The sequence below is a fragment of the Nicotiana tabacum genome, chromosome 10 (assembly GCF_000715075.1).
Source record: "Nicotiana tabacum cultivar K326 chromosome 10, ASM71507v2, whole genome shotgun sequence".
Taxonomy (NCBI): Eukaryota; Viridiplantae; Streptophyta; class Magnoliopsida; order Solanales; family Solanaceae; genus Nicotiana; species Nicotiana tabacum.
The window spans coordinates 33,115,077-33,127,954 of NC_134089.1; the positions used below are offsets into that span (position 1 = coordinate 33,115,077).

At 36.7% G+C, this 12,878-nt stretch overlaps 1 protein-coding gene across 4 annotated transcripts; it reads left to right on the top strand.

Moving 5' to 3' along the window:
- Positions 1-1,690: 1,690 nt before the first annotated feature.
- On the top strand, positions 1,691-10,751 carry LOC107777010 (uncharacterized). Of its 4 annotated transcripts, none has more exons than XM_016596976.2 (17): positions 1,691-1,871; positions 1,943-2,167; positions 3,933-4,041; positions 4,169-4,543; positions 4,623-4,678; positions 4,852-5,095; positions 5,172-5,227; positions 5,387-5,648; positions 5,772-5,935; positions 6,103-6,242; positions 6,318-6,419; positions 7,385-7,517; positions 7,686-7,772; positions 7,850-8,011; positions 8,461-8,793; positions 9,140-9,515; positions 10,020-10,751. In XM_016596976.2, exons 1-16 carry the CDS (start codon positions 1,830-1,832, stop codon positions 9,440-9,442), a joined length of 2,793 nt encoding a protein of 930 aa, XP_016452462.1. In that variant the 5' UTR covers positions 1,691-1,829; the 3' UTR covers positions 9,443-9,515; positions 10,020-10,751. The 4 variants fall into 4 exon arrangements, with proteins under 4 accessions (XP_016452462.1, XP_016452469.1, XP_016452480.1 ...); XM_016596983.2 differs by having other exon boundaries at positions 9,976-10,112; XM_016596994.2 differs by lacking the exon at positions 7,850-8,011.
- Positions 10,752-12,878: the final 2,127 nt, after the last annotated feature.

Genomic DNA, 12,878 nt, shown 5'->3' on the forward strand with positions numbered 1-12,878 from the left:
ATTTATACTCTTGTTGAAAATCTAGAAGAAAGAAACCATAAAACCAATACATGCAATTCTGTTATGGGCTCTTGTTGGATTTATAAGTCAAAATGGCATGAATTAAAAAATTATTAGTGTTTGTAAAGTAATTAAAAATTATCACTATTTAATGCGAAAATAAAATATGAACAAAAATACTTTTAACTGAAACACAAAAAAAGCCCGGCATAATATATTGAATTTTGAGGAGGGGCATTTGCATCTATACCCGTTTTTTGGGTCACGTTTTAACTTGTGCCCGCTTTGCAAAAAAAATTGCAAGCGTACCCATTTTTTCGCGTAGCTTCAACATTCGGGGCTGAAGTAGCAAATGCAATCACGCAAAACTTCAGCATTCTAGTAAACGGGACTGAAGTAGCAAGTGTGCTTCAGCTCTAGAGTTGAAGTTTTTGTTTTGTAACTGGCTGAAGTTTTTGTTTTTGTAACTGGTAGTTTTTGTTTTGTAACTGGCGAACTTCAACTCTAGAGCTAAAGTTTTTGTTTTGTAACTGGCGAACTTCAGCTCTAAAGTTGAAGTTTTTGTTTTTGTAACCGGCGAACTTCAGCTCTAGAGCTGAAATTTTTGTTTTGTAACCGGCGAACTTCAGCTCTAGAGCTGAAATTTTTATTTTGTAACTGGCGAACTTCAGCTCTAGAGCTGAAGTTTTTTTGATCTGCTCTTGTCTCACACATGAAAATGCTAGTCTGGTTTCTTCTACGGAACTACAGTGTCGTACAAGTATTATTTAAGTATTTATTGTTGTCGCAATATTTTATACAACACATTAATGACTGGAGACAGAAAGATAGGAAGGCTGCCTACCTTCCAGGTATTCATGGTTTGAATTTTGTTCATCATTTTAAGTGATTGATTGTTCATCCAAGCTTTTTCCTTGCAATATTTTACTCTTCTCCAATGTGAGTTCAACCATGACTGTCGAAAATCTGTTTTAGTTTGTATTTCAGTTGAAGCTTTAACGTCTGAAAATCAAAGTAGTTGGTATGAAAAGAGAACTTTGTATAACAATGATCTCTGGATTACCTCCCCTCGCCTCCCCCCAAAAAAAAGAAAGAAAGAAGAAGAAAACGAAGGAGAAGAATGAGGAGGAGAAAATGGGCTGAAGTTGTTTAAAAAGTGGGTACAAGTTAAAACTTTTTAAAAAATGGGTATAAGTTAAATGGGGGCGACCAAATAGGGCGCCCCGTGCAATTTTTACTTTTGAAATTTCTGCGTATTAAACTCCAGCATATTATGAATTCTAGCACATTATGCTGGAATTTCATATGTAAAAAATTTGAACTCTGGTATATTATGCTACTTTTTTTTTGGCTTTTAACAAAGAGTATTTTTGTCTAGATTATATTTTTGCTGAAAAAGTAATTAAATCTCGATTAATTTTGAAATTATAGATAATTTTTAATTACTAATTATAAATCAAGCTAATGGTGAATTTCTTTCGAATCATAACGCTGAGTCCATATGCACAAAATCATGTTTCGAATTATTTTTGAGATATTAATTATTTAGCTTAGTAGGAGAATATATAACTTTAAATTTAAATTTGAATAATGATATAAATTTAAAAAATTCGAAGTTTATGACATTACTGCAGAATAATACTCCGTAAAACAATATTACTGCTTGGTACAGGAATATTACTTTTGATATCAGCGCAATGTCTTCCCGAAATCAAAAGCAGAATCTCTTTTTATATTTGAACTAATTTCCCGCCCCCCTCTCACTCTCCTTAATCACCTTAGTGTGCCTCTGTTGATCATCATCGCTAGGGTTTTCAAAATCGAAGAAGATGAAACGTAGTCGCAAGGAGAAAAAAGCTGAAATTCCAAAGGTAACAATCATTATCACAATGTGCGTACTTCCAAATTTGATCATTATTACAATTTCCTCGATTTTTGGCAGCTGATATTAGAGGAAATAGTCGGTTTCACAACTGCGAATGCAAATGGACTGGCTGCGGCTTCCGGAGTTTCGAATTCGAAATGTGTGTATATTGCGGGCTGTGTTGCTGTGGTTTACGACGTAGATTCGTGCACGCAGTCGCATTTGGTAGTATCTGATCGATTGCCGAAGCCGTTGAGTTGTGTTGCCATTTCACGTGACGGACGTTTTATCGCTGCTGGAGAGGTATAACTGCTTGGAATTTTTATTCTATGTGGACTAACATTAACTTAATTATCGTAGTTTATGAAACGGGATAAAGCTGGTTGACAATATCTGGGCCATAGACTTTGGATTCCGTATTGGGCCTAACATCTGATCTCATTGTACTACATTTTCTTCTAAACATGGAAAATTTGGAGGATTTCGTGATTTGTGCTTTTAGAATGAGGTAGCTGGAATAAGCCTTATGCCATATCACTCCAGGCTCTAAAATTGGAGGCTCTATTGACACAATTGTGCTAGATTGGTCTAGCGTGACAAGAAAGTGTCGCTGATACGCAAAGGTAAGTTTTATAGAGCTGTGGTTAGACCGGCCATGCTATATGGAGCAGAGTGTTGGCTGGTTAAGAACTCCCATATCCAGAGAATGAAGGTAGCAGAGATAAGGATGTTGAGGTGGATGTGCGAGCACACTAGGATAGACAAAATTAGGAATGAAGATATTCGGGAGAAGGTGAGCGTGACCCCTGTGGATGATAAGATGCGGGAAGCGAGGCTCAGATGATTTAGGTACGTGCAGAGGAGAAGCCTTGATGCTCCGGTGAGGAGGTGTGAGTGGTTGGCTGTGGTAGGTACGAGAAGACGTAGAGGGCGACCTAAGAAGTCTTGGAGAGAGATGATCTGGCAGGACATGGCATGACTGCAGATTTTCAAGGACATGACCCTTGATAGGAAGGTCTGGAGGTCAAGCATTTAGGGTTTTAGGCTATGGGGTAGTAGAGCTTTCCCTACTTTATACCCGGGGTGAGGCGGGGTTGGATAGGGTTGATCTTAGATGACTTGCGATTTATATTGAGTCCACACTATCCTTTCTGTTTATCTTAGCTCGGGCCTTAGATACTGGTTACTGTTAATGCATGTCATTTATCTTTTGGTTTTTATGCTTCTGTTACTATTTTTACGGTTTCTGCTGAAGTTACTAATGAATTGTCTTTTCTTGTTTTATTTCCGTCTTCCTGAGCCAAGGGTCTATCGGAAATAGCCTCTCTGCTCCATCGGGGTAGAGGTAAGGTCTGCGTACACATTACCCTCCCCAGACTCCACTTTGTGGGATTTTAGTGGGTTGTTGTTGTTGTTGTTGTTGTTGTTGTTGTTGTGCTAGATTGGTCTAGCAATTCACCCTGCAGTGCTCCCTTGAGGATAGGGCTCGGTCCCTCTGCTGTTTGTTGGGAATTTTGCCCCATCTTAAGTAGTCATAGGTTCATAGCAATGTGTTTGTCCATTAATGAGCTATTACTATCAAAGTGAGGCTCATGGCAAAGTGTTTGTCAATTAATGCACTCCTTAATTGAGGCTATAACTAAGTGTTTGTCAATTAATGCACTACTAATTGAGGCTATAGCAAAGTGTTTGTCCATTAATGCACTACTATCATCAAATTAGAGTCATTTTAAAGAGGTGAAAGAGTTGGACAAGCTACATTCACCTTTCTAGTGTCTCCAGTTTGTCTTTTCAACTTCAACAGTATGTCTCTTCTGCTTCCTATGGCTTGTTAAAGCTGCAGCATGGATAAAATTAGCTGTCTTGCTCAAACTTATAAACTATATGCTCTTATAAGTTATAACTGTCTTTCTTTTTTTCTTTCTTTTTGGTAGTGAAAGCTACATGTATATGTATTATGACAGGAAAAGCTACATACACACACATGTTCACATAGACTGTTCTGTTCAACTGATGACTAGTTTTTTTTAAGTCAATTTTGGCACTAACTAATGGGGCGATGCTTCAGTCAGGACCTCACCCTGCAGTAGTGATATGGGAAGCAGCAAGTTTGGCTCCGACATGCGAATTGAAGGCTCATCAACACGGCATAGCGTGCATTGCCTTTTCACCTGATGGTTTGTTGTAATTAGTCATTGCACTTTGCCTAAGCAACCGGTTTTTGTTTGAGATACATGGAAGGGGAGATGAGCCTCGGTGTCATTCTTATTTCTCACTTTTTCTTGATTGTGTTAATAACTGCAGGCCAACACCTCGCTTCTGTTGGATATCCTCATGATGGATATGTTTGCCTCTGGGATTTCCAGAGTCAGACGTTAATTACAAAATGCAAGGGGTTCACGCCAAGTTCTGCAGTTGAATCTGTTAGCTTCTCATCAGATGGAAGATTGTTTATCACTGCAGGAAAGAAGCACCTGAAGTTCTGGAAATTGGGATTACCTACCAGATCTCATAGGAAAGCTAGAACAGCATCAGGAGCAGTTGGAAAGCAAGCTAACCTTGGTCATCATAAAGGATGCTCATTCATAGCTGTTGCATCTTCCACGTGGGGTGAGAGTAGTCTCCTTGATCACATTCGCACTGGTGAAGCTTCGCATGTTTATGCGCTGACAGATGCAGGTTACAAGTTTAACATACATATGTTATCTTTATGTTTTTGCATGTTCTTGTGCTCCTTAATTTCTTCTTTTGTTAATAGGGGTTTTGTGCCTTCTAAACTTGGAGATGACTATTGCAACTTCTGTGGAATTACAGGTATATGTTGTTGTTTCTTCCACATTAGTACTGATTACATTGAAGAGCATTGAAAAGAAATTCTGTACTTGCTGAAATTTTCTGATATTTAAGTGCTATAAACCGGTATGTATTACCTTTTCAAGTAAAAGGCCTTTTAGTCTTCTCATCATTGTTTTGTACTTGCACCTCAGGTTGAGAAAGCCTTTGGACTATCAGTATCCAGAAAGTTGGTTGCTTGTGCATGCAATAATGGACAAGTTAAACTCTTTGCTGCAAACTCTCTTTTATATGCTGGAAGCTTATACTATGCTGAAACCAGATGCAGTAAAGAAAGTGCTGCAGACGGTCATGCAATGATTGGAAAAAATCGATATGAGCTGTTGGAGAGTCTGCCTAACGCAATTGCTTGTCAGTTTTCAATATTTCAAAAACTTGGTAAGTAACTAGCTCTTTTGGTAGAAGGAGTTAATTCCTAAATTAACTGATTTTGATGGTAACTTCTCCTTTACAGTTGTCATCTATGATGATCGCAGCATTTACATATGGGATGTTCAGGATGTTGACAAGGTGTTTCTCTAAAACTCTTAGTTCTTTCCCAATTTTGACTTGTTCTTTTCATTTTGTATGGCATAAGCCATGATGGCTTATGTTTTTTTGGGCTTGAATTCAACTTTGCGAACCATGTCGCATATGTAAGACTGAAAATTATGATGATATACTTTCCAGGCCACCAGGTGCTCTGTGCTAGTTTCACATAGTGCCTGCATATGGGACATCAAGAATTTCTCATGCGAAAACATGCATGATCCCTCCAAAGCATGTGCTGCTAAAGGCTGTTCTGGTGGAGTTTCTTTTGCAACATGCTCAGTTGATGGCAGCATCAGGTTGTGGGATCTTGAATTACAATCTATCTCATCAGACAATAGCTTGCCTCTTCCAACAGAAGACAAATCTTTGAGTTCCCTTTCAGCAGGCTCTACACTTTCAGGTGTGCCTTTCTTCCTCACCATACCAAAAAGTTGCTCTTTTGATACTTGATCTTTGCTAAAATGTGCTTCATATATAATATGACACTCGTGTGGTTAATACTCTTGGTTTTGTATATGAACAGCGAGGGCTGGTGTTTTTGAACGTGAATCTCTGGCATCAGGCTTTGCCTCTACAGGCTATCGTTCAATGGCTGTCAGTTCAGATGGAAGGTATCTGGGAGCTGGGGATTTCCTGGGAAATCTCCATATATTCTACCTACACACAGCTGAGTATATGTGCATCCAGGTAAACCTGTATTTCTGTTGGCTGCGCAGTTAACTAAAGTGGTTTGCTTCTTCTAATGACCGGTTAAGTTTTCCTGTTTGGTATTGTTTCTTGTTTATAATCCTTTTCCAAGTGTATACTCCATTGCCATGTAAACCAAATTATACTAAGTATCCGTACACTTGTAGGGTGCTCATGACGGCGAAATTCTGTCGTTGAGTTTCAGCTTGCAAAGCAATGACACTCCTGCTGATAAGTTTCTCCAGAGTCATTATTTTCTTGTCTCTGGGGGAAAGGATGGCATGATTCATCTCTACGACGTGGAAAGGTTTGACTAGGTCTTTTGAGTTTGTTCAATTAGTTAAAAGTCATTTATAGCTAACTTGTCTAACTCCCTTTTCAGGAACTTTGACCTCATCGGGAGTTTTTGTGATCATTCTGCTCCTGTGACCTGCGTCAAATGCACTTGCAGTGGCACTAAGATTCTCAGTTGTAACGCAGATAGGTTAGACTTTGAAAGCAACTAGTAAACTTGGATGAAATTGATATTTTTGAAGCACAAGCAACTTGACACCCATACCCTTCTCCCTTACACCCATCAGCATCTTAACATATTAACATGATTTTCTAATTTGTGCTTGAGGAATGACTTAGGGTGTGTTTGGTATGAAGCAAAACATTTTCTGGAAAATTTTCCTCATCAACTCATTTTATTCCAATTGGAGTAAAATGTTTTCCCTATCAAAGAGAACGAAAAACATTTTCCAAAACTCATTCTAAAACTTCCCCACCCTATTCTTTACCCTCACCAACCTACCCCACACCCAACCCACCTAACCTCACCCCATGCCCTCTCTTCAAAAAGGTTTTTTTTCGTCACCACTCACTGCACATCTTAACCTCACCCCCCCCCCCCACTCCCGCACATTTTTTTTTTTTTTTTTTTTGTAATTTTCAAATTTCTGTTTTTTTTTCTGCACCACCCACCCCAACAAAAAAAAATATATTTTTTATATATTTTCAGTTTTACTTTTTTCATCTTTCGGTTTACAAGTTCAAAATTGTACAAGTTCTAAAGTTATGAGTTCGGAGGTTTATGTGTTTCGAAGTTTACGAGTTTAGAAATTATAAAGTTTACGGGTTTTTGTGGTTCAGAAGTTTATGAAATTTGTGGGTTCGGAAGGTTGTTGTTTCGAAAGTTCATGGCTTCATGTTTATTGTATCAAAATTATTTATGAATACCTTTGAGAAAATATTTTCCTTGATTTGCGTACCAAACACCAGAAAATGAATAAGATTACTACTTGTTTTCCAAGAAAACATTTTCCATGGAAAACATTTTCCTTTATACCAAACACACCCTTAGTGTTGGAACATTGGAGGACTTCATTTTGGAAGACCAATATCATTCTATGCAGCTTCTTCTACATGATATCTCATGTCCCTTTATTCTTGTCTCTCTCTTGACAGGTCTCTGGTTTTCTGTGATGTTGCTATGATCGATTCAGCATACAAGATATCTTGCTATCATCGAGTCTTACAGGGAGTTGTATATGACATGGCAGTCGATGCTTCCACTGAGATTGCTGTCACTATAGGGCAGGTAAATTGTTGATCACAGTGTTTGCTTCCTTTGTTCTTTCTGAATTAGTAAATTCAGATAGATAATGTATTAAAGAAGGCTGTTATTTCTTGTAGCGATAACATGTCAGAACATATAATAACTCGGGCTACGTCAAATTATAGACTTAAAGAGTGTTTTTTGTCTTAGGATAAGAAGATTAACACATTCAGCATTCCTTCTGGGAAGTTAATCAGGTCATTTAAGCATATTGGAGGTTTTGGGGATCCTCTCAAGGTATGTAAATACTGACAAAGCCATTCAATTGGTATTATCTAGCTGATCTTATGTTAGACCTACGTCATGTTTTACAGGTATGTGTGGACCCCAGCTGCAGTTATCTGGTTTGCTCTGACTCGTTTAAGATTCTTTGCTTATATGACATTATGTCTGGGAATATGGTTGCACAAGCACTCGGGCATGGTGATGTTATAACTGGTGTCATTTTTTTACCTGACTGCAAGCATCTAGTTTCTGTGAGTACCTGCTATGGATATTTCCCGATCCAATGTTTGACTTATCTGAATTATGATCTCTCTAATTAGGAGTTTCCTAATTGGTATCCACCAGGCAATTAATATAGTGAGAAGTAACCTACTGCCAAACTTGGACAAAAAATTAGATGTCTATCACCTTGTTCTCCCTAGTTTCTGCTGCTAAGGTGAAGTCATATTTAAAAGGTTTTTCAAATTTTAATGACTCTTATTCCAAGTTAGCTTTTGCTTCATGGTTGATTTCTCTGGGTGACTCCATAAGTGATTGGTGCAAAGCATATGTTTTCATGTCACTGCTTCTAATTAATAAACACTTCTACAGCTGCTGCAAACTTCCCCAATCTACAACGATTTGCTCTATATATCCTGTTTTACACTAGTTTATTTAGTGACTTCTTCCCAATCTTAATATAGATTTCTGATGAATTCAGGTAAGTCGTGATGGTTGTATCTTTGTTTGGAAACTCCCTGGTTCTTTATCGTCTGTGATGCTGTGGAAAATTAAGGAAAATGCTTGTCCGTTATCCCCAGAAAAATTTGCTGCTCCAGCAACTTCATATCAAATCAAATTTCATGAGGTTAATTACCACCAACCTGAAGGCATATATATGACCCCAAAACTCTTCCAAGTAAATCAGAGAGTACTCTGTCGAGAAGGGAGTTCACCAGGGACGGCACTTAAATTCAGCTTTTCAAGACTCCCGAAATGGGCACAAGCCAAAGTTACTAATCCTCATTCCTTGATGACAGACCCTAAATCCAAGGTATCTCAGGATATAGTAGTAAAACTGCTAATTGTTGTTACTTTTTCTAGTGTAGATACTTTATGTGATCATGTTCTTTCCATACGTTTTCTTTTTTACTTAAGTCAATAAAAGGGTAATTTGTGCTTCACATAGAACGTTTGACTCATTTTAACATTTCCCAAGAGATTCTTATTCTCCCTTTATTCTTCATTTGTGACAATAAATATCATAATAGAAAATATGGCACAGAGCTAACCGAGAAACATGTATGTCCCAACAGTCAAAAGATCCTAGGGCAGTTTACTATGGCAATACTACATGCACTAACCTTGTTGTCACTATGATATTTTTTGTACCTTTGCAGACAGGAAAAAAGGAATCTCCCAATATGCATAGACCAACCAGTGAAACAATCCTTATGTGTGAAGAGGCAGTAAATAATTTGGATGTTGCAGCTGAGAGAGCAGTGCAGTTGTTTTCTAATTTTGCAAATCAGCATCCCAGAATAGAGAGTTCAAGGGAGCATGAAAATCAGTCATTAGCCAAGGCAGCTGAAATGCTTGTGCTAATAGCAAAGAAAATCCACAGTGCTGCCATAATGGCAAAATCTGCCAATATTGCTTCCAAGGGGAAGGCAGAAATGGATATTTCAATTTTCAACCAATGAAATCTGGGATTGTTAGATGACTATCCACATCAACTAGTAAAGCTGAAGGATTGCCACTAGCTTGTTATCTCTGGTAATATGACTTGATTCTTTCCCCCAATAGTGGCAAATATCAAATCTCTTTTCCCTCAACTTAGAGTACAACGATTTGAAAATCCCAAACTAGTTATTCTCTCTGCTCCTTTTTTGGTGACACTTTTCTTGTTTAGTTCGTTGCAAAAAAATGACATCATTCTATATTTGGACACAATTAAAGTTTAAACTTCTCATTTTACCCTTAATAATATAATTTTATAGCTACATAAATGTCATAGCACTTTTGGCCAAACTTCTAAAATATGCTTATTTTGAAAAGCTTTTTTCTCAAAAGTGCTTTTCAAAAAAGTACTTTTGGTGAGAATCAGTTTGCGTTTGGCTTCTCGAAAACTGCTTCTGCTTTTACTCAAAAGCATTTTTTTCTTTTAAAAGCTTAGCTAGACACCTTAACTTTGGGAAAAAACCACTTTTGGCTGAAAAGAAGCTTGTCCAAATAGGCTATAAGAAAACCCAAGCTTCAATCAATGATTGGGAAATGCAGGACTTCTGTTCCCTGCTACAGCAGCTGCCCCGGATCCAGACCTTCCGACAAAATAAGCCAGTTTGCTACTATGGACGGATACGCTGATGGGAGGTTCTCTATTAAGTCAGGCTACTTAATTCTCTCCAGGAAAAATGCTCTAAATGCTGACTGGCCTTGGAAACGAATTTGGAGGAGTACAGCCCTTACTAAAGTCGAATGTTTCACTTGGTTCGTCACAGATGATGCTGTCTTAACACATAAAAATCTGTCGAAGTGAGGCTTTAACATATGTAGCAGGTGCACCTCTGCGAAAATCAGATTGAAGACACTGACCACTCATTCATTCATTGCACATTTACTTCTGAAATTTGGAATCTTCTTTGACATCTTGGGCCTTTCCTAGGCTAAGCCGAAGTCTACAGTTGATTTATCACATTGCTGGCAGAGGAAAGGTCTATGGAAAGCTGCTGTCAAGTTCTGGAATTCAATTCGCAACCATTTGTTGGTCTATTTGGAAGGAAAGAAACGCAAGACTTTTTTAGAGCAACAAAGAGTCTTCTTCTCACATAGTAAAGCTGAGATATATTTCCTCTTACTTTTTTTTAATGCAACATGGCCTCATTTAATGATGTAGAAGCCATGATTGATATTTTGAGCTCATTACACGCCATGCTTGCTAGGCTGTACATACTCACCAGCGTATACATGTTGCTGGTTATCAATAAAAATACTTTTTACCGGTTTAAAAAAGACTAGAATTTTTAAGATGTCTTTTTTTCTTTTCTTGCTTAAACTCTGTTTCTAACTAAACAAGTTCACATAAAATGAAACGGAGGTGGTAATATTTTGGCCAAGAAAAAAAGAAGGAAATCTAACCCTTCTCTCAACTTGTAAATGTAATTTGATTTGAATATAGGCCTGGTGCTAGTAGCATTACTTCTGAAATATTATATTTTGAACCACAGGAAACAACTGAAACCACAGTGGATATGTTCGATAACTTTCGAAAATTTGTGTTCCTTTTAACTGCACTCTTGGAATGTTATGGTCAATAACTGCCTATTCCGTGAAATCATGGAAGTATCTTCCTGAAAGCTGTAGAATGAACTTAGAAAAGAAACTAATTCAGGGGGGAAACTGATGTTCTAAAAACACAGGAATATATCATAAGATTTCTATAGGCACTGCTTTTAATTTTTTTTATTTCAATTTTCTTACAAGTTGTTCTTCTCAAATGTATTCTTATTTCTACAAGCATTGTCATTTCCACTCCGTTATATAAATACTAACTAAACTTTGGGAATCAAAGAACAGTTGAATGAAGATTCATTATAACCAATTCTTAAATTCACATTTTAGTAATTACGTCTAGCTATTTCATTTCAGAACGAAGTCTGCCTTTTATACTTGTGACAAATATGCCTAAAACCTATGAAAATTCCATTATATAGAAAAGGCAAAGATGGACGACCAAAGGCAGACTTGTCATTATACCTGCCATTTTATTATAATATTATTCCTATATAATAATAAAAAATACGTATATACATATAAACCCCACAACAATCCTACAATATTCTAGAAGTCTCCGCCACTTTCATCTACTTTTTTATCCATAAAAACCTCAATATCCTAGAACTATATCCCTTTTATACATTTATTTACTCCCAATTAATAGTCTATTTTGAAGGACTTGTGTAGGTTTAATTCATCTTCTCCACTTAGTCACTAACTTTTCTCTAATCTTCTTCCACTTCTTTTAAAAAAAAAAAAAGTGATTTCATACTGAAAATCTTTGTAGCTGTCATTTTGTTCTGCTTTATCAGTTCTTTCCATCAATTGTGAGTGTTCCAATTCCAGATCCGATTTTCTTCCACTTCTTTCCCCCATTTTTTCCCAAACCTGCTACGATTTCCAAATTTCATGGCTGAAATATATGGGTGATTGTATTTGAATGAGATTAATTATATCAAACTAGCTTTTCAATTTTGTTTGGTTTAACCCTCTTTCTTCTGTTATTTTTGTATGATCTTTATTTATGTTCTGAATTTGAGTGTTAATAATAACTAACAACATAGAAGAAATATGGTAGAAATTCGAAGTTTGAAAGAGGAACAAAATCATGAAATAAATTAACATGAAGACTGTTCATGGTAAACATCTAAAAAATTAAGTTAATTTTCACAAGAAAACAAAGGTATGAGGGAAATGTTGATCTATTATATAGAAAAGGCAAAGATGATCTACCAAGGACACACTTGTTATTATACCCGCCATTTCATTATAATATATATAATAAAAAAATGTATATACATATAAACCTCGCACCAAACCTACAATATTCTAGAAGTCTCCGCCACTTTCATCTCCTTTTTTATCCATACAAACTTTAACGTCCTAGAACTCTCCGACAGTCCCTTTTATACATTTATTTACTCCCAGTTAACAGTATATTTTGAAGGACTTGTGTGGGTTTAATTCATCTTCCCCACTAGGTCAGTAACATTTCTCTAATCTTCTTCCACTTCTTTTCACAAAAAAGGTGATTTCATGCCGAAAATCTTTGTAGTTATCGCTTTATTCTACTTTATCAATTCTTTCCATCAACTAGGAGTGTTCCAATTCCAGATCGGATTTTCTTTTACTTTTTCCACCCAATTTTTCCCAAACCTGCTGCTATTTCCAAATTTCATAGCTCAAATACATGGGTGATAGTATTTGAAAGACATTATTTCGGTCAAACTATCTTTCCAATGTTATTTGGCTTAACCCTCTTTTTCTTTGTTATTTTTGTATGATCTTTATTTATGTTTTAAATTTGAATGTTAATAATAACTAACAACATAGAATAAATATGGTAGAAATTTAAAATTTGAA

Coding starts and splice junctions, on each gene's coding strand:
- LOC107777010 (XM_016596976.2), top strand. CDS start 1,830: ATGAAACGTAGTCGCAAGGAGAAAAAAGCTGAAATTCCAAAG. Junction 5,936..6,102: donor CTGAGTATATGTGCATCCAG/GTAAACCTGTAT, acceptor GTACACTTGTAG/GGTGCTCATGACGGCGAAAT. Junction 7,518..7,685: donor TTGCTGTCACTATAGGGCAG/GTAAATTGTTGA, acceptor TTTTTGTCTTAG/GATAAGAAGATTAACACATT.